At 27.8% G+C, this 27,527-nt stretch overlaps 1 protein-coding gene across 1 annotated transcript in view; it reads left to right on the top strand.

Annotated features, from left to right (window-relative positions):
* Positions 1-22,285, top strand: part of LOC111621417 (gelsolin, cytoplasmic-like) — a 31,551-nt gene extending 9,266 nt beyond the window's left edge. The window contains exons 10-35 of the mRNA XM_023363537.1: positions 2,338-2,416; positions 2,717-2,815; positions 2,892-3,038; positions 4,720-4,758; positions 4,851-4,916; positions 5,019-5,149; positions 5,229-5,331; positions 5,410-5,523; positions 5,615-5,716; positions 10,368-10,466; positions 10,543-10,696; positions 14,094-14,194; positions 14,264-14,401; positions 14,718-14,808; positions 15,642-15,742; positions 15,812-15,949; positions 16,888-16,974; positions 18,810-18,881; positions 19,297-19,485; positions 19,585-19,640; positions 20,756-20,849; positions 20,931-21,134; positions 21,214-21,336; positions 21,423-21,491; positions 21,570-21,683; positions 21,749-22,285. Coding sequence (XP_023219305.1) covers positions 2,338-2,416; positions 2,717-2,815; positions 2,892-3,038; positions 4,720-4,758; positions 4,851-4,916; positions 5,019-5,149; positions 5,229-5,331; positions 5,410-5,523; positions 5,615-5,716; positions 10,368-10,466; positions 10,543-10,696; positions 14,094-14,194; positions 14,264-14,401; positions 14,718-14,808; positions 15,642-15,742; positions 15,812-15,949; positions 16,888-16,974; positions 18,810-18,881; positions 19,297-19,485; positions 19,585-19,640; positions 20,756-20,849; positions 20,931-21,134; positions 21,214-21,336; positions 21,423-21,491; positions 21,570-21,683; positions 21,749-21,862 — 2,824 coding nt within the window. The 3' untranslated portion in view covers positions 21,863-22,285. The remainder of the gene's footprint in view (positions 1-2,337; positions 2,417-2,716; positions 2,816-2,891; positions 3,039-4,719; positions 4,759-4,850; positions 4,917-5,018; positions 5,150-5,228; positions 5,332-5,409; positions 5,524-5,614; positions 5,717-10,367; positions 10,467-10,542; positions 10,697-14,093; positions 14,195-14,263; positions 14,402-14,717; positions 14,809-15,641; positions 15,743-15,811; positions 15,950-16,887; positions 16,975-18,809; positions 18,882-19,296; positions 19,486-19,584; positions 19,641-20,755; positions 20,850-20,930; positions 21,135-21,213; positions 21,337-21,422; positions 21,492-21,569; positions 21,684-21,748) is intronic.
* Positions 22,286-27,527: the final 5,242 nt, after the last annotated feature.

Genomic DNA, 27,527 nt, shown 5'->3' with positions numbered 1-27,527 from the left:
ATTTTTCTGAGGTCTGTCTTATCAGGTAAATTACTGTACACAGTGTATTCATTAATTTTCATTTTCATGTAGTAAAGGCTCTATGCCTTCATAAAGGACGTACTTTTCCTTTGTTTAAGGGTATTTGGGCAGTTTATTCTCTGTTATATTCTCAAGTAAACAATACATACAAGTACAGTACAGTATTTTCTGAGGAAACACTCATACTTATTTTTTTTAACCCCATTCCCGATAACCTGGCATTTTCACAAACTCGGCCACCCTTCGGTCCACATTAGGCTGAGTTTTCGAGGTTCTACTGTATTAACTTTATTAGCAATTTATTAAAAAATATTTAATTTGAATTATAATGTTATATGTAATATATTTATTGATGCACCATAATTTAATGTGACCAGAAGTACTGAATTAGGTGGGAAAGTCCCACTAATTTTTAATATGCTGTTCTAATTGTTAAACTGTTTGAAAAAATGCCCTACTTTTGGACTCTTTCATAATTAGAAAAGACTGTTCCATGTGTAGACAGTTCCACCAACACACAATTTAAATTTTGCACTTGTATCTTGTCAAGTGTTTCCATTGATAGAATGTTGCAACAGGCTTACATTAAAATCGAATCTTTTCAAAATTAATCATTGTTAAGAGTTATATTTATATAAATGATCTTCAAAATGCCATTGCCAAAATATTGCCTGAGTAGAAATACAGAATGAATCTGTCTGATGATGAGCTTATCACATATCTCACAAAAAAAATTGTTCATAGGTGTTTACATAGAGATTAAAAGAAATATTTTGTTGACATGAATTATATATTTGCCAAGCTACTAATACCTGTAATTTCTGTATCCTTTATTCAGTGTCAGTAACCTTTTTATTTAATGTCTCTTTTGATGGTTTGCAAATGTTGGCTAATATAAAAACATTTTATCATTAGCATGTGTAGCTTATACTTTTATATGAAAACTGGATATTACATATTTAAAATGTTTATATTGTCAAATGAGTGTCACTCCTTTAATTCTCAAGTCATTTTGTAATTATTTAAATACAAGAATGATAGTTTTAAACTTTTTATAAAATTTGCATGATATTTGAATTCTCTCTGCCCTGAAATCTTTGTCTGAAGATGGAATGCCACTGTTTGGTTATGTATTATCATGTTCCACAATTGGACAATTTTCTGTTTTTTGAAAAGTTTTTTTTTTTTTGAAATCCACTTTTGATGCTGATGAAATGGCAACTTCAAAAGTTGGCAATGGGCAGTGCTTTGGCAGTGTATAATTATAATTAAATTTGTTCTTTATAATCCCAATTCACAACAAATGTAAACTAAAAAGTGTATGGACATGGAATGGTCTTCCCTATATTGAAAAATATCCAATATTTATTGCAAGAATTGTAAGTCAAAGATAAATCACATATAGGTTTTAGCATAAAAATTTTACTATCTATCCCATTTATAGAAACAGTAACCCAATTGGCAATACATTGCTCAGTCCGACAACTCTGTCAGATAACAGTGAATTTATACCACATGCAACTATCATAGTTTTGTGGATCAGTTATAAAAGGTAGTTGATGGTTTTTGTTAAGTATCTGAGTTAAAAGTCAGTGATTAAAGCAAACAAAGCTACAATCTGAGCAATAATTAATTGTTAATTGTCTCTATTGCTGAACATTAGTAATTAATTTGTAAACAAAAGTATATGGATAAGTACAATGTTCTAGTTGTTTGTAACATTTGTCATTGATGATGTAAACAAATGAGAAAACTAATAGTTGTTTACTGGAATTGATCATGTGACTCATCTGACATTACATCATAGCACCTAACTAATGTCCCACTTTTTACATTTCAGGATCTGGTCACTTTTACCAGATTTTTATTTTTAGAATTGTTCTCTTATTAAAAATTAAAATTATTTGTAAAAAAATTCACAATGATTACTGTAAAGTATCATGACTGACCTCAAACTAAAAATGGAGTATATGTTTTTTATTGATATATATTAGTTAGCAGGGCCATTCCAAGACAGGTTCAGTGAATTCCCTAGAACTGGGCTCTGCAGGTCATGAAAAGATCATTGTAAATTTTGCAATACCTATAATAGTATCTTACATGTATAATAAATTCAATTGCAGGAGAAGTATATATCTTCACGTTCATAATCCAAAAATAGTGAGCAGCAAGCAAAAGAAGATTAAAATCCTACAAACTATTCATTCGGCAACTTTAATCTTTCTATTCCATAAAATATAATGAAGTTATATATAATTTTATAAATTTTAATTGAAGAAATAAGTTTTAAAATTTAAAATAATTTGCATTTTACAGATGTGTTGATGAAGGTGGAACTTTAAAAGTGACTGAAGTTAAAACAGGACCTATTGATCAAAGTGACTTGGATGTTCAGGTTATTTAATTTTGTAAAATATCTCTGAAAGGAAAACTTTTAATGTGGTGATTGGGAATCTTTTCTTTATTTTCTCATTAATGAATGTTGTTTGTAACTCACTTAATTCCTTCAGTGCTGTGTTCATGCCATATCACTGCTTTGGTATATTTTCTGGTTTCCGCTTACTTATGTTATGAAAGGTAAAATTTATCAATTTCTTTTAATATATTTATTTTTCTTAATAACCATCTCAACTTTTTAAATATATTATTATTATTTATTACAACTTGTGATCAACTGAAAATATGAAATTTTTAGAATTCATATATAATTGATAATGGTGAAGCAGGAATTTGGGTTTGGGTTGGAAAAAAAGCCAGCACAAAAGAAAGGACAGAAGCCATGAGAAATGCACAGGTTAAAATCAACAGTAATAATAATTTTTAAAAATACTTATCATACAAAAATTTAATGTTTTAAATAAAATTTTTAGGGATTCATTAAGAAAAAAGGCTATCCTAATCACATACAAGTTACTAGAGTAATTGATGGTGGAGAACCATCAGAATTTAAAGCACAGTTTCGTAGTTGGAGGGATGCTGTTCCAACACCTGCTATTGGAAAACAACATAATATAGGAAAAATAGGTACAAATTAAATTATTTATAATTTTAATAATTATAATATCTCTGAATATCATATGATACAATTTTACTATATTTTCTAACTATTATTTATTAAAATGGTATATATCACTGGCCACTCACTGGCCAATGAATTAGAAACAGCAGTTTAATATTTTATTGGACCACTTTTAGCTCGAATTACATCATTTACTTGATTTGGCATGGATTCTACAAGGTGCTGAAGTGCTTCTAAGACCAATGCATTCACTAGACTTTCCTTTAGTTTGTGTAGATTTGACATAAGTGGACTTTGCTGGCGGATCTGTCGTTCTAACATGTCCTATACATTCATGATGGGGTTAAGATCTGGGCTCTGTGGTGGCCAGGATGGGTGGTGAAAGTTGTCTTCATGCTTGCTGAACCACTGCTGGACAATTCTTGTGTGATGGACAATAGCACTGTTATCAAAGAAAGAACTGTCACATGCAGAAAAAAAATGCAACATTGCAGGATGAACTCGATCAGCAACGATGTTCAAGTACTCATTGGAAATCACCCAATCTTCCAGTAATATCAGCAGACTAGTGCTGTGCCAACAGAACATGCCCTATACCATAACACCCTCACTAGAACCTTGAGTCATGTTAATGGGGCAAGCAAGGTCCATTGCTTCATGGGGCTCCCTCCTAATCCTCTTTCTACCATCGGTATAGGGTTCAGAATAGGGTGTATCATGATTTGTCTGACACATTACTTTTTTCCAGTCCTCAGATGTCCAATCACAGTGCTCTTGGTATTACTGTAGACGAACTTTCTGGTTCTTCGCAGAAATCAGTGGTTTTTGTATAGGCCTGCGACTGTTCATACTGATTCTTTACAGTTCCCTGCACATAGTTTGGGTAGATATGGGTTGTGATTGGGATTCATTAAGTTCTTCTGTCAATTGCTGCAAAGAGAAAGTCCTTTTTTTTTGCACTAGTCTTTTCAGACAACATCAGTTGCATTTCTGATTAACTGTTTTGGAGCCACAGTTACTTCTTTTAGACATCAACTATGGGTTATTTTTCCACTGATTGAATACTTGGGATATCTCACCTTTGGAAAAACCAGTCAGCTATACAGTTCTTGATATTGTGGCTCCAGCAAGACCCACAATCAGCCCTTTTTGAAACTCCACCAGTCCTTCACTTTTCCCATTTTCATAAACTTAATGACCATACTGACCAACAGCATTCTTAAATAGGTGCTTATGAACAAGTAAATATGATTTTGCATATATTTGCAAAATCATATTTACTTAATATGAATGGGGGGTTTCTAATTCATTGGCCAATGAGTGTATATTGAATGTTATTTTACCTTATCAAATAAATTCTTAACTGCATATATTCTGATTCTGTCCATATCCTGATACTCAAATTAATTGATAATAAAGTTGCTATAATGGAATTATCTTTAAAAATAATAATAGACTCATAAGATATTTCAGATATAAAAGATATAAAATTAATCTACAGGCTCAAAAGTATTAAAATAAATTGTTTTTTATGATAACTCCATTAAAGCAAGTTCATTATATGAAATAATGAAATATAATATTTTCATCCTATGAAATATTCAAAATGTATTAAGNTTAATTAATATAAAAATTAATTTTTGATCCAAATTATTATTAAAATGTTTAATATTAATTAGATAACAGAATCTGGAGAGAAAGGTGATTCTATGATGAAGGTAAAACTTTTTGAAAAATTTTAATGTTTTTTTTTATTGATTTAAAGTAAAACTAAAATGTTATAGAGGAGTTAAATGCTTATTTTATTTAGATTAGAGAAGTTAAAGGAATTTTAGATGTGCATATTCATTTTTGGTTAGGTGCTCAAACATCCCAGGTAAGGGTAGACTATAAACATATACTTGTTATAATACTTTTATTGTTTATTATTGTTTATTAAACAAGTTACTAATATAAGCTAATAAGTAATTTATAATAGGATGAAGCAGGTGTTGCAGCTTATAAGACTGTTGAATTAGATGATTATTTGGGAGGAACTCCAGTACAACATAGAGAAGTGCAAGGATGGGAATCAAAACGTTTCCTTTCTTATTTTAAAAAAGGAATTAGGTATAGTTTTCTCAAAAATATATTATACTTGATAATATCTTACTTATAAATAAGATATTTATGTTTTTATAAAAATTAGATTGTTAGAAGGAGGCATTGTTTCTGGCATTTCAAATATAAACAATAACATCAAAGCACAAATGTTTAAAGTGCGAGGAAAACAGAGACCTGTAGTGCAACAAGTATATTTGTATATTTAAATAAAAAAGATAACTTATTATATAATAAAAATATATAAAATAACATACAGTATTTTACAGTTACCTGAAATTGACTGGCAATTTATGGATGATGGTGCAGTTTATATTATTTGCATTCATTCAGTTATCTTTGTTTGGACTGGAAGAAATGCTAATGTGACTGAAAAAATACAGGTAACTATTAATAATTATATTTAGTAAGATGATCATTTAATGTAAAAACAAAATTTTGATTTTGTGAATTTTGAATATAAAAAATAAATAGGGTGTGAAAGTTGCGCAACAAATGAAACTGGAATTTGGATCTGGTACTGTTATTTTAGTAGAAGATGGGAAAGAGCAATCTTTACCAAAGATTGAAAAAGAGGTATTTTGTATTTTAATAAATAATGACGATTAACATTTTACTTTGTTAATAATTTTTATATTTTCCTAAATAAATCTTTAGAAAAGTTAATTATTTTGATTGACTTTTCAATGATTGAAAAAAAATGTGATGATATTACAGTATGAAATAAAATATATAGTTAAATAGTTATTTTCCTTTTATTCCCTGAAAGTTTATTTGATAAAATGCTATGTATAATTTATTTTTACAACTTTAAATATAAAAATTCACATTGTAAAGCTTTATTTTTTATGATGATTAATTCTTAATATGAATTCTTAATGTTTTTCAATTATAAAATATAAATATGCTGGAAAGAATTTATTAACAATCAGACATAATATTAGAAAAAATAATAATGAAAAATAAAATGTACAAATTTAATGAAATGCAATATTAAAATGTTAAACGCTTAATTAAACTTAATTAAATATTAAAAAGACAAATACATAAGAAAGTAAATTTATAAACAGGAAATAATTGGTATTTAAATAAAGTTTCATACTCTTATCAAACAATCTACTGTATTTATATTTATTTCTTATTATTATTATTTCAAAATCAAATAGGATAAAATTAAAAAAAAAACATGTTTTCAATAATGCAAATTTAAAATTTAAAGAACTTTAATTAGTTTTTAAAGTAATAAATTTTGTTTTAAAATTTTAATTTATTTAGATACATAAAATTAAATATCTTTTATTTATTATAATTTAAGATTTTTTATATTATTATATAATCAAAATTTGTATATAATAAATTTCTATTTAGTAAATTTATGTTTTTGATAAAACTTGATTTTTGCATGAAATTGTCTACATATGAAATGTTTATTTACTGAAATGTTTCATTTTGAAGACTCAATTTAAAATAAGCACTTCAATTTTGATAAAATAATATTCTTATAAATTTTTCCAAATTATAATTTTTATTTATAAATTACTGTAGATTTATTGTTTATGGAATTTATAGTTTATAGATAAATCTATAAACTATAAATTTATCTATAAATTATTATAAAACATATAAATTAATTTAATAGGAAATTTGAGTAGTTTGGTATATTGGTAGTTTTCAAACCAGTTATTTAAGTAACAAATATATTTTGTTTAGACAAAAATGTTCTGGAAACATTTAAACAAGAACTTTTCTTAAGATTAAATGGTCAAGGTTCATAGAAAAAATTTTAACCTTAATGAAAAGATTCTTGTTTGGATCCCTCTAGAACAGCAATTTCCAACCTTTTTTTGGCTTGCATACCCCTTGGCAGCCCATTTTCTAAGTTTTATATCACATTTCCCATTTTTGCTGTTTTATTTTGCATGCTCATCAAACTGGTACCATGGTCAATTATACAGTGTTGTACAGTCAGTCAGTCAATGTATTTTATTGGTACTAAAGTACATGCCCTGGCCNCCTGGCAGGGCTGTGGAGTCGGAGTCGAGGAGTTTTGGTGTTTTAGCCGGAGTCGGAGTCGGAGTCGGATGGTAAGGAAAAGTCGGAGTCGGAGTTGTAGTCGGTAGATTTTTACGCTACTCCACAGCCCTGGCAGGACTGTGGACTCGGAGTCGGAGTCGTGGAGTTTTGGTGTTTTAGCCGGAGTCGGAGTCGGAGTCGGATTGGTAAGGAAGAGTCGGAGTCGGAGTTGGAGTCGGTAGATTTTTACGCGACTCCACAGCCCTGCATTTTAGAACTATATTTCCATATTTTAACATTTAAACCTCCTTAAAAAATGTATGCTTGAAAATTTCATTTGTAAAATCTTTATGGTCTGCATTGTTTGTTAGAAGAGAATTTTTTCTATTTTTATAAAAAAAATTTTTATTTCTTATTTATATTAGTTTATATCTTTATATTTTCACGTGGTCAATTTCGATTTAGCATCAAAATTTGTTCATTTCTGAAATTGGCACTAAATAGAGTATGGTGCAAACTTGAAATACTTCAATAAGAATGTTATGTTATATAGTAATGAGATATACACAAGTTTGTTATCAACATATTACATAACTTTCAAACACAAACTCAATGTCATTTACAGTGCTGTATAATGCAAACTCGCGCATTTTAATAATTCGTAGAAAGTGAAATATTATCTATTTATATTTATAGGAAAGATCCATTCACAAGTTGGCATTTTAAAAGGTGAGGCTATTTAGTTAGGGCATTATATAAAACTTCAGAAAATTCAAAATATTGGCTTGAATTTTGATGATATATACAAAAATATAATCATTGTATTTTTACTTATTATTCCTTTGATTACTTTTGACCCTACTGGGACAAACAGTAACGAAGAAAACATTATAGGAAAGAAAGACAAATTTGAATCGTTCACTTCAATTATATGTTAAAAAATTGAATTATTCGTGCTGCCCTAGTCTTTAGTAATCAGTGTTCAAGAAGAAACTAATATTTAAACTGGATCTTAATGATTTAGTAAAGAATGGTTAAAATGACTCTTGTCTAAGAAAATATCGGGATTGTCAGACAATGCAGTCTTTTGTTCAGAATTTTAAATGGGCCATTGATTATTTGACATTTCCAACGAGTAAACTTGGAGGAAAAACATTCTTTTCTTAATTGTATAAGTTTGTAATGAGTATGGATTGAACTAATTCTCGCGCAAACTAGATAAAGATGGAGAAATTCGATTCTCTTACCCTAATGCATACTTCTTCATCAGTTGACACAGTAAATTGCTCGAAAGCAATTTCGATATTGTACAATAAAAAAGCAAATAAAAAAGGTTGCCGTTGAAAATATATTCAAAAACTGTTTGAAATTATAAAATTTGAACTTTTCACAAATATTTTTTTGAGGTTTTTGCACAAAATTGTAAATAGCCTACAAGCCGCTGTATACATGAATCTCTAATGGTTCCCAACCGAATTGCCGCGGCGTACTAGTGTGCCGCGAGATAAATAAAAAAAATTAAAGTGAAATAATTTAAAATTTACAAAAAAGAAACAAAATGTACAGTACTTCTATACGCTATTAGCTATATTTCAGAAGTTTCTATCTTTAAATTTAATATAGAAAAACTATTAAAGAGAGCTGTGTGATTGATCTGTTGACCAGTCAAGTAATATTTAATTAATAATAAAGTACACCAAAACCTTCCCATGATTGTTTGTGTGCCATAAATCTAAAAAGGTTGAGAACCACTGCCCTAATCAGTTGCAAAGGATGATTCACACTTTCGTGTAAAATGTATTTAATGTTTTATAACATTAAATACATTTTGTACGAAGTGCAGACTGTCAGTTATGATAGCGCTTCTTCTGTAGAAAGTTTATATTTCAATGTAGTGTGAGACAAAGTATTTTTTCGATAAATGTTAATTGATGATGTCATCGACGATAAAATAACATCGATGATGCTGAATTAAAGGATGACCAAATGGCCGATTTCGTCTACATTTATAGAAAATTCTATGCATGAATGAATCCAAAATATGCAGATTTTATTCTGCATTTTAGATTTTTAAATAGAAAATAATGAAATTTTCTAACGTATAATTTGTACCATTTGTAAACGTATACAGTATGTACCATTTCTAAAGATATTTTAAAGATTTGAAATTAATTTATGTCATTTTATCGTAAGAATTAACAATTTTTAGGTAAATCTAACATAAACGAAACAAAAAATACAGAAAACTTTCCTTATAAGAAAGCGAAAACAAAATATTTTTGTTGCTAATTTCCGTTTTATTGTCGAAAATGAAATATAACATTTAGATTACATGTTTGAACTATTTGCTATATCTAGCACAAGATAACATTGTTAACAACGATAAAATATTGGATGGTTTGTTTACAGTTTACACCCGTTTATCATCAAACGAATTCACACGATTTGAAAAGCATCAAATTTTTTGTCAAAAAATCGGAATATTGATGTTATAATAAAATATTTTAAATTTTCATTCTGATATTCAAAAAGTAGAAGAAAAATCACATTAAAAAGATACTCAACATATTTTTACTTACAGCATTGCTTACTTCAGATCACAAATATGTTTTCAACTTATGTTCAAACTTCACTTTTTAGTTCTGATTTGATAGTAGATTGAATTAATTACTGGTGTAATTTTTATGAGTTTTGCAAAGTGAAACAAGAATTTCCTTCATATAATACTGAATCAAGCAATAACTATTTATCATTCTTCTGATGTTATTATGATTAAGCTCCTTAAAATCTCTTGTAACTTATAATTATATTATTTGATGGTACTGATATCATTCAAGAACAAACAGGAATATTGAATAAATAAGTATCATCATATTGTATTTATTAAAATTTGCAAAGCATGTAGTAAGTGGACTAATTAAGGACTTATGCTTTTCAATTGTTCCTTAACAGGTCCCTTTTTGCTATTGACATCTTTTTGTTTTTTGAACAAATAAAATACTTCAAATTTTTCTTTATTAATAAAACACAGTTTTAAATATTTTAGCTTTTGTAAGTAAAAATAACATTAATTTATAAGTGTAGGAACCACTAAGGGTCCCTAAGTTTTCTACCTGCCAGGGAAAAAGTCCTAAACTTCCCCTCTAAACAACACTGGTTATTATTATTATTATTTATTACAACTTGTGATCAACTGAAAATATGAAATTTTTAGAATTCATATATAATTGATAATGGTGAAGCAGGAATTTGGGTTTGGGTTGGAAAAAAAGCCAGCACAAAAGAAAGGACAGAAGCCATGAGAAATGCACAGGTTAAAATCAACAGTAATAATAATTTTTAAAAATACTTATCATACAAAAATTTAATGTTTTAAATAAAATTTTTAGGGATTCATTAAGAAAAAAGGCTATCCTAATCACATACAAGTTACTAGAGTAATTGATGGTGGAGAACCATCAGAATTTAAAGCACAGTTTCGTAGTTGGAGGGATGCTGTTCCAACACCTGCTATTGGAAAACAACATAATATAGGAAAAATAGGTACAAATTAAATTATTTATAATTTTAATAATTATAATATCTCTGAATATCATATGATACAATTTTACTATATTTTCTAACTATTATTTATTAAAATGGTATATATCACTGGCCACTCACTGGCCAATGAATTAGAAACAGCAGTTTAATATTTTATTGGACCACTTTTAGCTCGAATTACATCATTTACTTGATTTGGCATGGATTCTACAAGGTGCTGAAGTGCTTCTAAGACCAATGCATTCACTAGACTTTCCTTTAGTTTGTGTAGATTTGACATAAGTGGACTTTGCTGGCGGATCTGTCGTTCTAACATGTCCTATACATTCATGATGGGGTTAAGATCTGGGCTCTGTGGTGGCCAGGATGGGTGGTGAAAGTTGTCTTCATGCTTGCTGAACCACTGCTGGACAATTCTTGTGTGATGGACAATAGCACTGTTATCAAAGAAAGAACTGTCACATGCAGAAAAAAAATGCAACATTGCAGGATGAACTCGATCAGCAACGATGTTCAAGTACTCATTGGAAATCACCCAATCTTCCAGTAATATCAGCAGACTAGTGCTGTGCCAACAGAACATGCCCTATACCATAACACCCTCACTAGAACCTTGAGTCATGTTAATGGGGCAAGCAAGGTCCATTGCTTCATGGGGCTCCCTCCTAATCCTCTTTCTACCATCGGTATAGGGTTCAGAATAGGGTGTATCATGATTTGTCTGACACATTACTTTTTTCCAGTCCTCAGATGTCCAATCACAGTGCTCTTGGTATTACTGTAGACGAACTTTCTGGTTCTTCGCAGAAATCAGTGGTTTTTGTATAGGCCTGCGACTGTTCATACTGATTCTTTACAGTTCCCTGCACATAGTTTGGGTAGATATGGGTTGTGATTGGGATTCATTAAGTTCTTCTGTCAATTGCTGCAAAGAGAAAGTCCTTTTTTTTTGCACTAGTCTTTTCAGACAACATCAGTTGCATTTCTGATTAACTGTTTTGGAGCCACAGTTACTTCTTTTAGACATCAACTATGGGTTATTTTTCCACTGATTGAATACTTGGGATATCTCACCTTTGGAAAAACCAGTCAGCTATACAGTTCTTGATATTGTGGCTCCAGCAAGACCCACAATCAGCCCTTTTTGAAACTCCACCAGTCCTTCACTTTTCCCATTTTCATAAACTTAATGACCATACTGACCAACAGCATTCTTAAATAGGTGCTTATGAACAAGTAAATATGATTTTGCATATATTTGCAAAATCATATTTACTTAATATGAATGGGGGGTTTCTAATTCATTGGCCAATGAGTGTATATTGAATGTTATTTTACCTTATCAAATAAATTCTTAACTGCATATATTCTGATTCTGTCCATATCCTGATACTCAAATTAATTGATAATAAAGTTGCTATAATGGAATTATCTTTAAAAATAATAATAGACTCATAAGATATTTCAGATATAAAAGATATAAAATTAATCTACAGGCTCAAAAGTATTAAAATAAATTGTTTTTTATGATAACTCCATTAAAGCAAGTTCATTATATGAAATAATGAAATATAATATTTTCATCCTATGAAATATTCAAAATGTATTAAGCGTATTTAATAGAAAATAATTTAAGAATAGTAAAGTAGTACTTAAAATCTATATACAGCATATTTTTATTAAATTGTTGAGATTTCAGATAGCAAATTCTTTTTAAGATAATTTATTTTATAATTTTAAAAAATAAAAATGTGAAATATAATTTTAATAAAGTTATAATTTAGTCATTATTTAAAGAATTATAATTTTTACATTTAATATAATAAATATAGACCTATTCATATTATATTTTATAAGGCAAGTTTAATTAAAGCATTATAGTTACTAAGGGCAGATTTGTTGCAAGTACATATTTTTCCTTAAATTCTATGTTATTGAAACTGCAATATAAACATGATTTTCGTCTAATTGGATCAAATTAAAGTTGTCCAATAATATGTTTTAAAAACTCATAGTTTATGCATGTTTTTATTGTATATTTTGCAGATTTGACTATTTTTGGGACTAAATACGTGCTTTATAAACTTTACAGCTTGTTTACATGATTGCAAATGCTGTTTTTTTCAAATGGTCTGTCCATGCTATTTTCTGTGCAATTAATCTTTTTTGCACATGTACTATTCATTTAGAAATTTCTTTGCCATCCAATTACAGATGAATGTCTGAAATTTAAATGTTTTAAATTTGAACCATTTTACTCACATTCAGCTCTACAAATGTTTTGCATTGCTGTGAAGTCTTTCAATTTTCAAATTCTTAAAATCCTTTGAGTTAATTAGATTAAAATTATTGTAAATGTTATATTTATTAATTTAATAATGTTAAATTTAATTAGATTGTTTTATTAACTTCAATATAAATTTTTTATTGATATTACAGAAATTTATTGATATTTAGAAATTAATTTGAAAATTTGTTTGCTTTATTTTGAAAGTTGAACCTACATTTTTAATTTAACAATAAAAAATATTTAGTGTTTTGAAATTTGTTTATAATAAAGTTTATTTATGTTTTCCAAATCAGAACTGAAGGTGAAATTGAGGTTGCAAAAAATTCTGTGTCAATTATTATATAATTGACCCAGAATTTTTTGTGTATATATATAATAAATACAACTAACATGATAGTTATTTCAAATACTAAATGAACAGCCAGATGCTTAGCATTACAGCTCAATAAAAAATCTGGCAGTTTATTTGATATCATATAGTTTTAATTGAAAAAATTTCAAAAGAGAAGAACTGATCTTAATCAATATTTAAAATATTTAAAATTAATCTAGACATTTGTTTAAAAATAAAATGAAACATATTATTCTTCATTGGACTACAATTTGAAAAAATTGTAGACCTATAAAACCTATAAATTTGCACTGTCTATCCTTCCTTAATCTCAAGAACAGTGTCAGATAGATAAAAGTAGAGACAAGATATTGAAACCTTAGGGGGAGAAGGCCTTAATTAACTTTATACGAACTTCTGGTCTAGACCAAAAGTCATGTGATTTTAATAGCTGATTGGCATAACTCTGTTGTTATCAGAAAAAGTATGATGCAGAGGGGAAAGATACTACTAATTTGAGATTGAGAGAAAATATTTTAAATTAATTAAATTAAAAATATGATTAAAAATTGCAGCCTGGAATTGTGATGATGTCACGATAATTTTTGCTTGTTAATAATTATTTTTAGACATTGGATAAAGGCTGTTTAAGTGCATTTAAAAAATACAACATTCTTAACCATAATATCATATGGCTTATTACTTTTGATTTTATAACAGCATAAAAAATGTTACTGTTTTAATGTCTTAATTCATTAATATGTTATTCATTTTAGCCAAAACTGTACAAACAAAGTTTGATGCTGCTACGCTTCATTCTAATCGTCAACTTGCAGCTCAATCACAAATGGTAGACGATGGAATGGGAAGTAAAGAGGTATTGCATCTACTCTGTTATTTTATATATTTGTTATTAAAGTATAAATTAAAAGAATTTTTCTTTTAGGTTTTTTGTGTGGAACAGACAGATTTAATACCTTTAGAAGCAAGAGAACATGGAAAATTTTACAGTGGAAATTGTTATGTGATATTATATGCTTTTAGCACTGAAGAACGAGATCATTTCATGATATATTATTGGATTGTAAGTTATAATATATTTAATGTTTTTTAAAATGACTTCACTTTAAAATATTCTACTAAAAATCAAATAAATAAGTATAATATTTTGATTTTTTTCATTATATTATAAAAATAAAATTTATTATCATATCCAGGAAATATTTTAGATATGAGATTTTATAAGAATGTAGAAATTCATAAAAATATTTTAAATTTACTTTATTTTACTATTTAGAAAATTTATGAATTATTTAAAAAATTATAAAAAAATATTGCCATATTTAATAGATAAATCATAAATCATATTTAATACAAATAATTGTCAAATTATATTTTAGGGAAATGAATCAAAAAAAGAAGAACAAGAAATTTCTGCTATAAAAACAGTTGAATTAGATCGAAGATTAAAAGAATTAAGTGTACTTGTAAGTTAAAGTTTACTTATACAGTAAAACCTGTGTAATGCACAGTATGGAATATTTTTTTCTGGTTTGGCAAGTTTTAAAAGGTTTTAAACATAGAAAATCACTCCATTCTGAAGAATTCTTTCAATTTAGCAGGTTTTTGTTTTATTTAGGTTCCATTTTGGACAGATTTTACTGCGTTTAAATCATAAAAAATTTTATTTGTTTATTCTCTCCAAATTTTTTTAAATAATTTTCTTAGAAATTAATTGTAACTTATGAAAATATTTAAAATTAATCTAGACATTTGTTTAAAAATAAAATGAAACATATTATTCTTCATTGGACTACAATTTGAAAAAATTGTAGACCTATAAAACCTATAAATTTGCACTGTCTATCCTTCCTTAATCTCAAGAACAGTGTCAGATAGATAAAAGTAGAGACAAGATATTGAAACCTTAGGGGGAGAAGGCCTTAATTAACTTTATACGAACTTCTGGTCTAGACCAAAAGTCATGTGATTTTAATAGCTGATTGGCATAACTCTGTTGTTATCAGAAAAAGTATGATGCAGAGGGGAAAGATACTACTAATTTGAGATTGAGAGAAAATATTTTAAATTAATTAAATTAAAAATATGATTAAAAATTGCAGCCTGGAATTGTGATGATGTCACGATAATTTTTGCTTGTTAATAATTATTTTTAGACATTGGATAAAGGCTGTTTAAGTGCATTTAAAAAATACAACATTCTTAACCATAATATCATATGGCTTATTACTTTTGATTTTATAACAGCATAAAAAATGTTACTGTTTTAATGTCTTAATTCATTAATATGTTATTCATTTTAGCCAAAACTGTACAAACAAAGTTTGATGCTGCTACGCTTCATTCTAATCGTCAACTTGCAGCTCAATCACAAATGGTAGACGATGGAATGGGAAGTAAAGAGGTATTGCATCTACTCTGTTATTTTATATATTTGTTATTAAAGTATAAATTAAAAGAATTTTTCTTTTAGGTTTTTTGTGTGGAACAGACAGATTTAATACCTTTAGAAGCAAGAGAACATGGAAAATTTTACAGTGGAAATTGTTATGTGATATTATATGCTTTTAGCACTGAAGAACGAGATCATTTCATGATATATTATTGGATTGTAAGTTATAATATATTTAATGTTTTTTAAAATGACTTCACTTTAAAATATTCTACTAAAAATCAAATAAATAAGTGTTATAATTTAGTCATTATTTAAAGAATTATAATTTTTACATTTAATATAATAAATATAGACCTATTCATATTATATTTTATAAGGCAAGTTTAATTAAAGCATTATAGTTACTAAGGGCAGATTTGTTGCAAGTACATATTTTTCCTTAAATTCTATGTTATTGAAACTGCAATATAAACATGATTTTCGTCTAATTGGATCAAATTAAAGTTGTCCAATAATATGTTTTAAAAACTCATAGTTTATGCATGTTTTTATTGTATATTTTGCAGATTTGACTATTTTTGGGACTAAATACGTGCTTTATAAACTTTACAGCTTGTTTACATGATTGCAAATGCTGTTTTTTTCAAATGGTCTGTCCATGCTATTTTCTGTGCAATTAATCTTTTTTGCACATGTACTATTCATTTAGAAATTTCTTTGCCATCCAATTACAGATGAATGTCTGAAATTTAAATGTTTTAAATTTGAACCATTTTACTCACATTCAGCTCTACAAATGTTTTGCATTGCTGTGAAGTCTTTCAATTTTCAAATTCTTAAAATCCTTTGAGTTAATTAGATTAAAATTATTGTAAATGTTATATTTATTAATTTAATAATGTTAAATTTAATTAGATTGTTTTATTAACTTCAATATAAATTTTTTNAATAAAATTTATTATCATATCCAGGAAATATTTTAGATATGAGATTTTATAAGAATGTAGAAATTCATAAAAATATTTTAAATTTACTTTATTTTACTATTTAGAAAATTTATGAATTATTTAAAAAATTATAAAAAAATATTGCCATATTTAATAGATAAATCATAAATCATATTTAATACAAATAATTGTCAAATTATATTTTAGGGAAATGAATCAAAAAAAGAAGAACAAGAAATTTCTGCTATAAAAACAGTTGAATTAGATCGAAGATTAAAAGAATTAAGTGTACTTGTAAGTTAAAGTTTACTTATACAGTAAAACCTGTGTAATGCACAGTATGGAATATTTTTTTCTGGTTTGGCAAGTTTTAAAAGGTTTTAAACATAGAAAATCACTCCATTCTGAAGAATTCTTTCAATTTAGCAGGTTTTTGTTTTATTTAGGTTCCATTTTGGACAGATTTTACTGCGTTTAAATCATAAAAAATTTTATTTGTTTATTATTTTATAGTAAAACAATTGAGTAAGTATTTAAATTTATCTGAAATATTGATTTACATGAGGATAATCACAATTTAAATTCATGTATGATAATTATTCTATTTATGTTTTTCTAACTGAAGGATCTATTACAATTGATTGTCTAGAAAGAAAGAACCGCTTGGTTGTAAAAATACAGCATATCTGGGAAGTCCATATATTGTTGTTATAAACCTTTGTGATTTCCTTAGTAATGTCCATATATCCCTATAAGCCTTTAATGTTTGCTGGAGAGGATCATGAGCGCATGACCTTATTTGCATGCAATATGGACCTTTCATTTCAATGCTAACATTGAAATGACAGATATGAGTTCTTTTACTGTTGGAGAGAGGTTGGTTACTAGTGTGTGTGGATGCATGAACATCTTTACAAAAATGTCAGTGATGGACTGACCATTTGAAAGTTTGGAAAAATCCTGTTGAGCTGGTCAAAATGAACCTTGAAATGATCTGGATTGTTGTCCTAACTAAATTTTAGTTAATTTAAATACTTCTGCACTTTTTGAGGGATTTTAAACTTTTGCAAAGTCAATCAAACACCATATGGCACATTGATTGATTTATCATTGACAATGTCAGTGCCTGCAGCTACATTTTCCACTTCAGTGGCCATCACTTTCTGAACTGTGACAGTGTTTGCTTAAATTTTTTGAGCTTGATGGGTGTGATTGTGCACGATGCTACTCCAGAGATTTGCATTTCTCTGGTATGACATGAGACACTCATATTTTATCACATGTGATGATGTGATATTTTTCCTGATGAAGTCCTGAGTGATGAGAGAGGGTTGCCAGCATGTTTCTCACTGGGAACATCTATTCTATCACCATTAAACAAATTATACCATTTTCAAACATCACCCTCATTCATTACCCATTCCCTGTATGCTGCAACAAGCTGGTGATGAATTTCAAATGGTTTAACATTTTCTGCATTCAAAAAACAAATGTCAGACTGTACTTCACAACTGACAAGATTTTAAATTTTTTTGCTCATTTTAAAAGTCTTTAGAATAATAGAAACAAAAGATAGGCAATTGAAACTTTCTCACAATGGTAGCTGGGAGATAATTGAAGTGGCTGACTGTGACATAACCAGGTGGTGATGTGCACAACTGTTATCAAAAGTGGTTCTTAGTTTCTGGATGATCCTCATATTTAATGTATAAGTAGTGCCTTCTGCACAATTTTTCATTTGGATTTTAAAGAACTTCTACATCATACTATATATATAAAATTGATTTATCATATTCATCAATATCAAAATGCATTATTGGATTAAAATATATACTGTAGGTAATTAAAGAGTATTACTTTGAAAAGTAAAGACTTTACCAAATCAAAAAATAATTTCCATTCAGAAGTTAATAGTGTTGCACATCTATTAAAACTAATTGGTCAATCAAATTGCTCTATTAAAATCACTCAAAGCAGTTATGTTCAAATACCTGCTTATCTAATAAATAAGAATATCATAACTTGCTCTGCCATTAGATTAGCATGATCTTTGAGATGCATGGCCATATTATAATATTTATAATTATTTTTTAAAATTGGAAATAATTAAAAATTTTTCTTTTTATTAGACACGAGTAATAGAAGGAAAAGAACCGCCTCACTTTTTAGCCTTATTTCGTGGAAAGATGATGATTTTCCAGGTGAGTGATAGCATAACATAATTAAATGAACAAAATTATTTAAAAATACAGTACACACTCACTAATCTGAACTCCATTTAATCTGAGCCTTTTCATTTTTTCACTAAATGCTTTAGCCAAAAACAAAAAGAAACTGTACTGTACATTATTTTTTAAAAATATGACAAATTTAAAAAATTAATTTGTACTGTACATAAATATACATACCAAATACAGTATAAAATTTTGAAAAAAATATATTTATTTGTTTTAGTTTTTTTTTTACTTTATTTTCTCTATATGTATTCCTTTAATTCAAACTTTCCACTAATCTGAACAACTTCATACAATAAATAATTTGGATTAGTGAGTGTACTGTATATATTTATTTATACAAATTAAATTTCCATATTTTTATATATAAATTTAAATATAGGGCAGGACCAGTATTGGCACACGAAATGGTATATCACATAATAAAGATCAATCCTACTTATTGCATGTTCAAGGGACCAGTGAATTTACAACAAAGGCAAATCAAGTTCAGAAATGTGCATCATCTCTTAATTCCTATGATGTTTTTGTTCTTTTGACTAAAGAAATTGTTTACGTTTGGGCTGGAAAAGTAAATCTGAAACATTTTATAAAATTATACTTATAGTAATTAATTAATCAAAATATTTCATGTTCCAATAAATTAAAAGAAATGTTTCCATTATTTCAGAGAAGTACTGGAGATGAAAGAGAAATGGCAAAACGAATAGCTTCTCAATCTGGAAGGTATTTTTGAATAATAGAAATTTATTAGAAAAGTTCTTGTAAATAGTAATAATAATATTTAAAAGATCATTGAAAATTAATGTGTTAGTTTATAACTTTTTAAATAGATATATAAAGCTTTCATTTTTTTCTTCTTAGCAATGATATAATAATAATATTAATAAAACTTTTTATTCTAAGATACATTTTTATTTCTACAGAACAAATTTTTTTAGTAAAAATAGCTTTTTTAGTTCCAAATTTTAAATGACAAATATTCTAAAACAGTTTTAAAATCAATGTTCTAGAATAATCCACAGACAAAATATCCAAATATTAAACTTTGGAAAAGTGAAACACTATCTCCATCAAACAATGTTTTTACATTTTTATTAATTTGTATTAATCCTTATAACAGGAACTATTTGAATTGGACATTTGTATAATATTTTAAATGCCATTTGTTTAGAACTAGTTGTAAGCTTTTTGCTCACATTGCTCAATAACTTTAAAGAAATTTTAATTAAATTAAACAAAAGAATGCTGTTTATAAATGTGAAAAAAGTAACTGGTAATATATGATCACTAGACATTTCTGTTGCTATTCTGATATAATTTTTGTCAAATTGCTTAAACTGGTTACAATAGCTCTTTCAGTAGCTTGATTAAGTGAATATTCTTCAGATTAAAGTGCTGGAGGGGCCCAAAATCCCTGAAAGTATAGACTATAGATTAAGAACCATATTAGGTTCTGAGACCAAAATATCTTTATTTTCACCAGGTTAAAATAAAGATATTTTGTTTTGACTTTTGACTAAAACTACCTCTCTTTGCTAATCAGAAACTACACCAATATAAGTCTTGTTTATAAACAAGGTCCAAGTTGATAATTAACTTTTTCAATGTTATTCTCATTTAAAAACCATTCAGGTAATTTTTCTATGGAAACTGAAGAAAGATCATTTATAAATGATCTTTCTTCAATTTCCTCAGTTCTTCAGTTTAAAAATGAGCATTTTATGATTTCATTACATGCAGAAATTAGAACTAGTGTTAATTTTTCTAATAGTTAGTACTTATAATAAAAAGTCATATTTATTTTGTTTGATAAGAAATATAACTTTATTTTTTATCAGGGAAATGGTATTAGTTTCTGAAGGCCAAGAAAGAGAAGACTTTTGGAATGCCATTGGAGGGAAGAAGCCTTATAATCAAAATATTCATTCAGAGGTTGACGTTTTTTTGTAATTTTAAAGACTCCCATTTAAAATTAATTTTTCCTTCTTAAATTATTTCTTATGATTATTCTAGGAAGAAGTTGATACACGTCAAGCTCGATTTTATCAATGTACAATTAATTCTGGACATTTAGATGTTCACGAAATACTTGGGTTTGATCAACATGATTTAGTTGAAGATGATTTAGTAATTTTAGATGCTTGGAATGTTGTTTTCATATGGCTTGGACATTGTATTAAGACTGAAGAAAGGAGATTAGCAGTACTCATTGCAGAAGTTTGTATATTTTAAATTAGTTATATTTAGGCACAGAAAATCGCTTATCTTGATCAAAACATTATTAACAATAATACAGGAATATTTGTCTACTGATCCAACTGGAAGAGATTGTGCAACACCAATTACAGTTGTAAAACAAGGTTATGAACCTCCAAATTTTACTGGATTTTTTCCTATTTGGGATGATAAATTTTGGAAAGTAAATTACTTTCAATTTTTATTCTTGGAGTTTTATATTTCTTTGTATCATCAATCAATTCGTGTATTTTCTGTTTTTACATAAAGAAAAAGAAAACATATGAACAAATAAAAATTGAATTAGCTGAGGAAAACAGTGGAGTAGTAATTGCTCAAGTAAGTTGTGATATAATGCTAAAAAAATAAATTTTAAGAATCGAGTTAACTTAGAGAAAATTTTTCCAATGAATTTAGAAGATATCTGCTAATCAAGATTTAAGGCAAGAAGTAGACAAATTTCCAATTGAAGTTCTTCAGATTAAAGATCCAGAACATCTTCCTCAAGGCATTGACCCATCTCATAAAGAGGTTCGTATATCATTGAAAATATAATGATATTTAAGTCATATTATAATTTTTTATCTTGTTTATAGATTCATTTGATAGATGATGATTTTGAACAAATTTTCGGAATGACTTATACACAATTTCAAGGATTGCCACGTTGGAAACAATTGGAATTAAAAAAAGCAGTTGATCTATTTTAAACTGAAAAACATTTTCTGTAAATATTGCTATCTAAAGTTTATTTTTGTATTTTATAAAAATCACAGAATGTGATTTTAAACAGTGTAATGATATGAAACTTTGGTATTGATCACTTGTTTTTTGAAGAAATCACTTATTCAAGATATTTTGACTTAGGATCACTTTGTTAAATTTCATGTTTTCAGTCTTTACATATAAAATTTGTGAAATTTTAATTCTTTCCAGTATATAGTATAATTACAGACATATACAATTCATACAAATAAAGAATAATTACATAAAATATAAATTGAAAAATAAAGCTTCATTTCATTATCAAACATTAAGCTTTCATTATATTACTTTACCAAAAATTTAAAATTTATAGAACAGAGACTACACAAACACACACTCCCCCCACACTCACAAAACTTACAACAAAGGTCAAATAACATTATAAAACTTTTCAAGAAATTTTTTTTGGAAAAATAATTAAAGTTAAATGATGTTATAAAATAGTGAGATAAAAAACAAATTAAAAATTTGTAAAGTTATGAAAATGAACAATAAAAGTAACCTGAAATGTAACAATATGAAGTCAATACAAAAAAAAACACAAAAATTAAAAATAACATTGAATCAGGAAAAGAAATAATAAAATGTAATCAAAAATTTGAAAATGTTTTAAAATCAAAAGAAACAAATCAAATTTTTACAGATAAATTGTAAAAAATTTCAGAAGAAAGAATAATTTTTAAGATGTAATCTTTTTAAATTTTGAATGTTGAACAAGAAATATTTTAAAGTGTATTCATGTCATTCAGCTGCACTATTACATTCTGTCTTCTTTTTTATATAATGGTTAAATTTAGTCAGCATTTTCTCAAAGTATATATTACCATCTTTCTATTTTTAAAATTTTATTTTATTTTCTACCTCATTTTAATTAAATTTTTGTTCTATTTTTAAGAATTTCGTAATGATAATTTTAGTTTAATGAGGTTATTTATTCTCAAAAGTGCTATTAATCTTTCAAATTTTATTCAATTTTTTCTTATAATTTATAATTTTACACATACCTAACTTTACAATGTCATCCCTCCATTAATATTCATTTTTTAATATTACAATTTTTCTTTCTATAAATAAATTCATAATTGCAAAATCTTAAAATTCTAATTTATCAGTCAGATATGCATCACAAGTTCCTGAGAAATTATATATGTATGTATGTTTTTAAATTACAAAACAAAATATTTTTTGTGATGACTGTAGGATACATTTGTTTTTTTAATGCTATTTTGTTCCTTAGAATTTCCTCTTTTTTCACCTCTTTATATTTTGTATATTTTAACATAGATTGATATAGTTCACAAATGCAAAAAATATATATATATATAATGAAAAGTTTATATATTTAAATTCAAAATAAGATCCTAGGTGAAAGTAAAATATCTTTGTTATTGAATATTACAGTCAAACTAAGTTTTGTATCATTCACAACTTAATAAAAAATAATTTCCATGTTTACTACTGAAATTTCACTGTATAGAATACTAGTCAGCAGCATTTTTTAAAAATTTTATTCACCAAAGAATTAAAGACTCAATTTAGCCATTTGGGAATGAAACACCAGAAAAATATACACTATGTGCTGTAAGTAATAGAAGCAATTTTATATGTAATTTTAATTCATTAAGCAAATTGCCAAAATGTTTTAACTATTGTTTGTTTTTTAAGACAATATTTCAAACTTATTTAGTGGTATTATTATTGAATAATGAATATTCAGTATCACCAAATATAAATTTTGAAATGTGTTTTATTATTGTTCTTTTCATTTTGTGTATTATGTTATTAATAAAGGCAAAATGATGTTATAATATTGAATAAATATCTTTTATCTTCAGAGATTTATTGAGAGTTAAACTACGTATTTTATTTAATAGGTTGTACTGAAAATTATTATTAAATATGGCAATAATAATTAACTCAAAAATAAGTATTCAAATATTATTATTTTAATATGAATCTAAAAAAAAAGATTTTGTAATAATTCAACAAATAAAAAAAAATATATAAAATGAGCACCTATATAAATTAAAAATATGATTAAAAATTGCAGCCCATTTTTAATCATATTTTTAATTTATTTAATTTAAAATATTTGATCTCTTTACCTCAAATTAGTAGTGTCTTTCCCCTGTACATCATACTTTTCCTGATAACAGTCATGCTGGTCAGCTATGTAACTCCGTTCCGGGAAAAATTTTTGAATTGAAATCATGTGACTTTCGGTCTACACCGGAAGTTCGTATATAGTTAATCAGGGCCTCCTGACCACAAACTTTCTATATCTTGTCTGTACTTTCATCTATCTAACTCCGTTCTATCGTTTTCGAGATTAAGGAAGGATAGACGGACGACAGTGGGAATTTATAGGTGTACTATAAATTCCCTATAAATTTTATCATGGAATGCCATAACGTTATAGCATTTAAACTGACCATCTGCCCACGGACATATATCGCCATAGACGCATATGAAATTCGACTTGCAGCGATCATTCGTGTATAGTACGCTTACGTACCTACATGGATCGTGTTACAAACATGTAGAATTCGTAGAGCAGCTTCTTCAGTCGAGACGATGCATAGTGACTAGAAATACATATTAATTTACTGTTATATTTGTCATCGTAAGAGGAGAAAAAAAATAAAAAAGGTTTACCTTATATTCGAAGAATTATTAGCCGAATAGGAGAATGTTCGTTGCTGTTAGGGAATTGTTAGATGATGCAAAATTTCACACATTCTACAGAATGAACAAAAACAGATTTCAAGAACTTCTTGAAATTACGGGTCCACTACTCAAAACAACATAAGCAAATAGTCGGAAACAACTGAGCATCGTACATCGTAATTAGCAAATGACAGGACTATCGTCCTGTTGTGATAAATACGCGACATTTTCACTTCGTGTGCAGATATGCATTTCAAATCACGGATCATTGCAGGCAAACGTACAACTGAAATGCCGGTGCACACGAGCGCATTTGGATGCGAGGATGCGGAAACGTAAGTACATGGAAGGAAATGGAGCGATGCACACATTACGAGTTGTTGCAACAGTGACTCTTCCATTTGCTTCTACGTACAGTACTTTACAGTATGTTTATTTAAATACGTATTAATTGTAATAAGACATAAAAGATTTATTGCGTATGCATGTTAATATTCTAGAATTTAAATGTAAAGCATTCCGTAATTCAAAGCAAAAAATTTCATTGCATAAATCCTATTGGGAAAAAATTCCCATTTATAGAAATTATTCTAGAAGCAAAGCAACTTAAACACACTACTAAATAGGTGGAGGTGTAGGAAATACACGGAATACATTCCCGGTTACGCTAATTCTTAATATGAAGTAGGGCATAATGAATAACAAAGAGTTAATTGATTGGATGCTGACTATATCAGTACTAATCAAACACTGTTCATTTATTTCATGGCGATCATCTATCTATCATGCCCCAACGATCCATTTTCTACTACAGTAGAGCATCGATTAGCCGACCCCCGATTAACCGTCACATCGGTTAACCGACTATTCTAGTCGGCAAATATCAAATGTCCGCTAGTGATGTGGCGCTACAATATTTGGCTATGTCATGGCTACTTTAATATTATTTTTGTTAAATTTTTGCGTGTTTTAGCTGGCAACACTGGCTCGATCATGAAAGGGAGGCCAGTATTTAAACGAGACTTAATTTTCTAATTATGAGTGGTTGTTTGTTTTGTGAGCAATAAAATAATTTAAAAATAATTTTTAACGATACAGTAGCGACGATTATTATTTTTTAAAAAATTTTGTTAGGCTTACATTCGATGAAAATTCAACGCGAGGTAGGTTAATAGCGATATACTAATACAATATACTAATTACATGGGATATACTAATATACTATACTAATAATGTATTTTTTTATTCTTTTCGGTTATCCGATTTTTTCAGTTATCCGACCAACCCGAGTTCCCAATTGAGTCGGATAATACTGTAGTCTTTATAGAATAAGAAATATATATATAGGGCATGACAATAATACTGTAAGTATGCATTGCATAGACTAAAATCATCTATGAAACAAATAAGTCTATATAATGTAAGTTGCACAGACTTTTTATAACAAAACTGAATATCAGGTACCATTTTTCTATTAGCAGCTACTATAAACGAATAATTATCTGAATTATTACTTTAGAATTATATTTATATACAAGCGTAAATTTATCATTAATACAATGCAAATATACTTATTTTTTAAGATACGAGGAAATTCTAATATATTAAAAATTATAAATATATTTAAAATGGAAAAGAAATGCCAAATAGGCTCTTACTTTTATATTATTAGTGTTAATTGAATAACGGATACAGACAGATGCATTAATTTCATCCTCAATTTTTAAGTTATAACAGGAAAGCTTGTATTCGTGGGGTGTAACCAATACTTTATCAAACCTTCATACCTTCATCAATACTTTATAACCGTACTCGACAGTAATTTGAGGTTTCAAACGGTATAGTAAGGTGTTCAAACGGTATAGTGAGGTGTTCAAACGGTAAGTTACATGTTTTTCAGAATTTCATAGTGTGACAAAGGTGAAAGCATAGTATATATGCGATATTAATTAAATAAAAAACAAATCATGTATCACTTGCCTACTTTATAAGATGAATCTTCCTTTTCACTCTAGAATTACAAAATTATAATTAACTGGCCAGTAAACCAAAATTAAAAATGTTGGTTATATTTTAAGTTTTAATTAACTACATTACACACAATTTGATTTGTTACATATACAGTCGACCCCCCTATAACGCGGTAATTCTTATACGTTCTACTTTATGAGAATTTCGCATTGTAGGAATCCTTAAATACACGAGCCAATCACAGCGCGGCATGTGTGCAATTTACGGACTACGGCTGTTTGAAAGGTTTTCTTCCATAAAATTAATCGATTCTAGACTAATTTGACTCAACATTTCCAAAACACGTATAATTTTTTGGAAATAATCCATATAAACTGTTATAAACAAAAAATTGTAGGATTACTTACAGAGTGTGCGCCGTTCGACCACGCCATTGCTTACGCTTGTTTTCGTCGCGGAGCAGCGCACCAAATGGCGGGCGCGTTTTTTGATAAGTTATTTTTCTGCGAAAAATTCGTTAAACTTTGGAGACATCATTAATAGAAATAATTTTTATGGCCCTTGAATAAGAAATGTTTTTTCACAAGAAATGTATAAAATTACAGTACTGTATTAGACTTAGTACCTAATTTATATACTGTACAGACGATAGTAAACTCAACTTGCCCGCCTAAACCCTCTGTAGAGTGTAAGTTGTTCGGCTGCTCGTCCACTATTGGTCCCGATTCGACCAATCCTGTCGCGACACGAGTCTGCGATGACGTTTTACTGCATTTTACGAGTTTCTGTTAGTGTCTTTATACGAATACGGTCGCAATTTTTTCGCCGCAATATACGAATCCGCATTATACGAACTCGCGTTATAGGGGTTTACTGTATTTTGATTAATCTGCATACGTTTATTTTCATTGTTTCCCTATGTGCACATAGCTGGCGCAAACCGAATGCAAATGAAAATTATGCTTTGGTCAC

The sequence above is a fragment of the Centruroides sculpturatus genome, unplaced genomic scaffold (genome assembly GCF_000671375.1).
Source record: "Centruroides sculpturatus isolate CEXI.00-Female unplaced genomic scaffold, Cexi_2.0 scaffold270, whole genome shotgun sequence".
NCBI lineage: Eukaryota > Metazoa > Arthropoda > Arachnida > Scorpiones > Buthidae > Centruroides > Centruroides sculpturatus.
The sequence above is the reverse complement of the archived record's forward strand: the minus strand, read 5'-3'. Positions and strand labels throughout refer to the sequence as shown.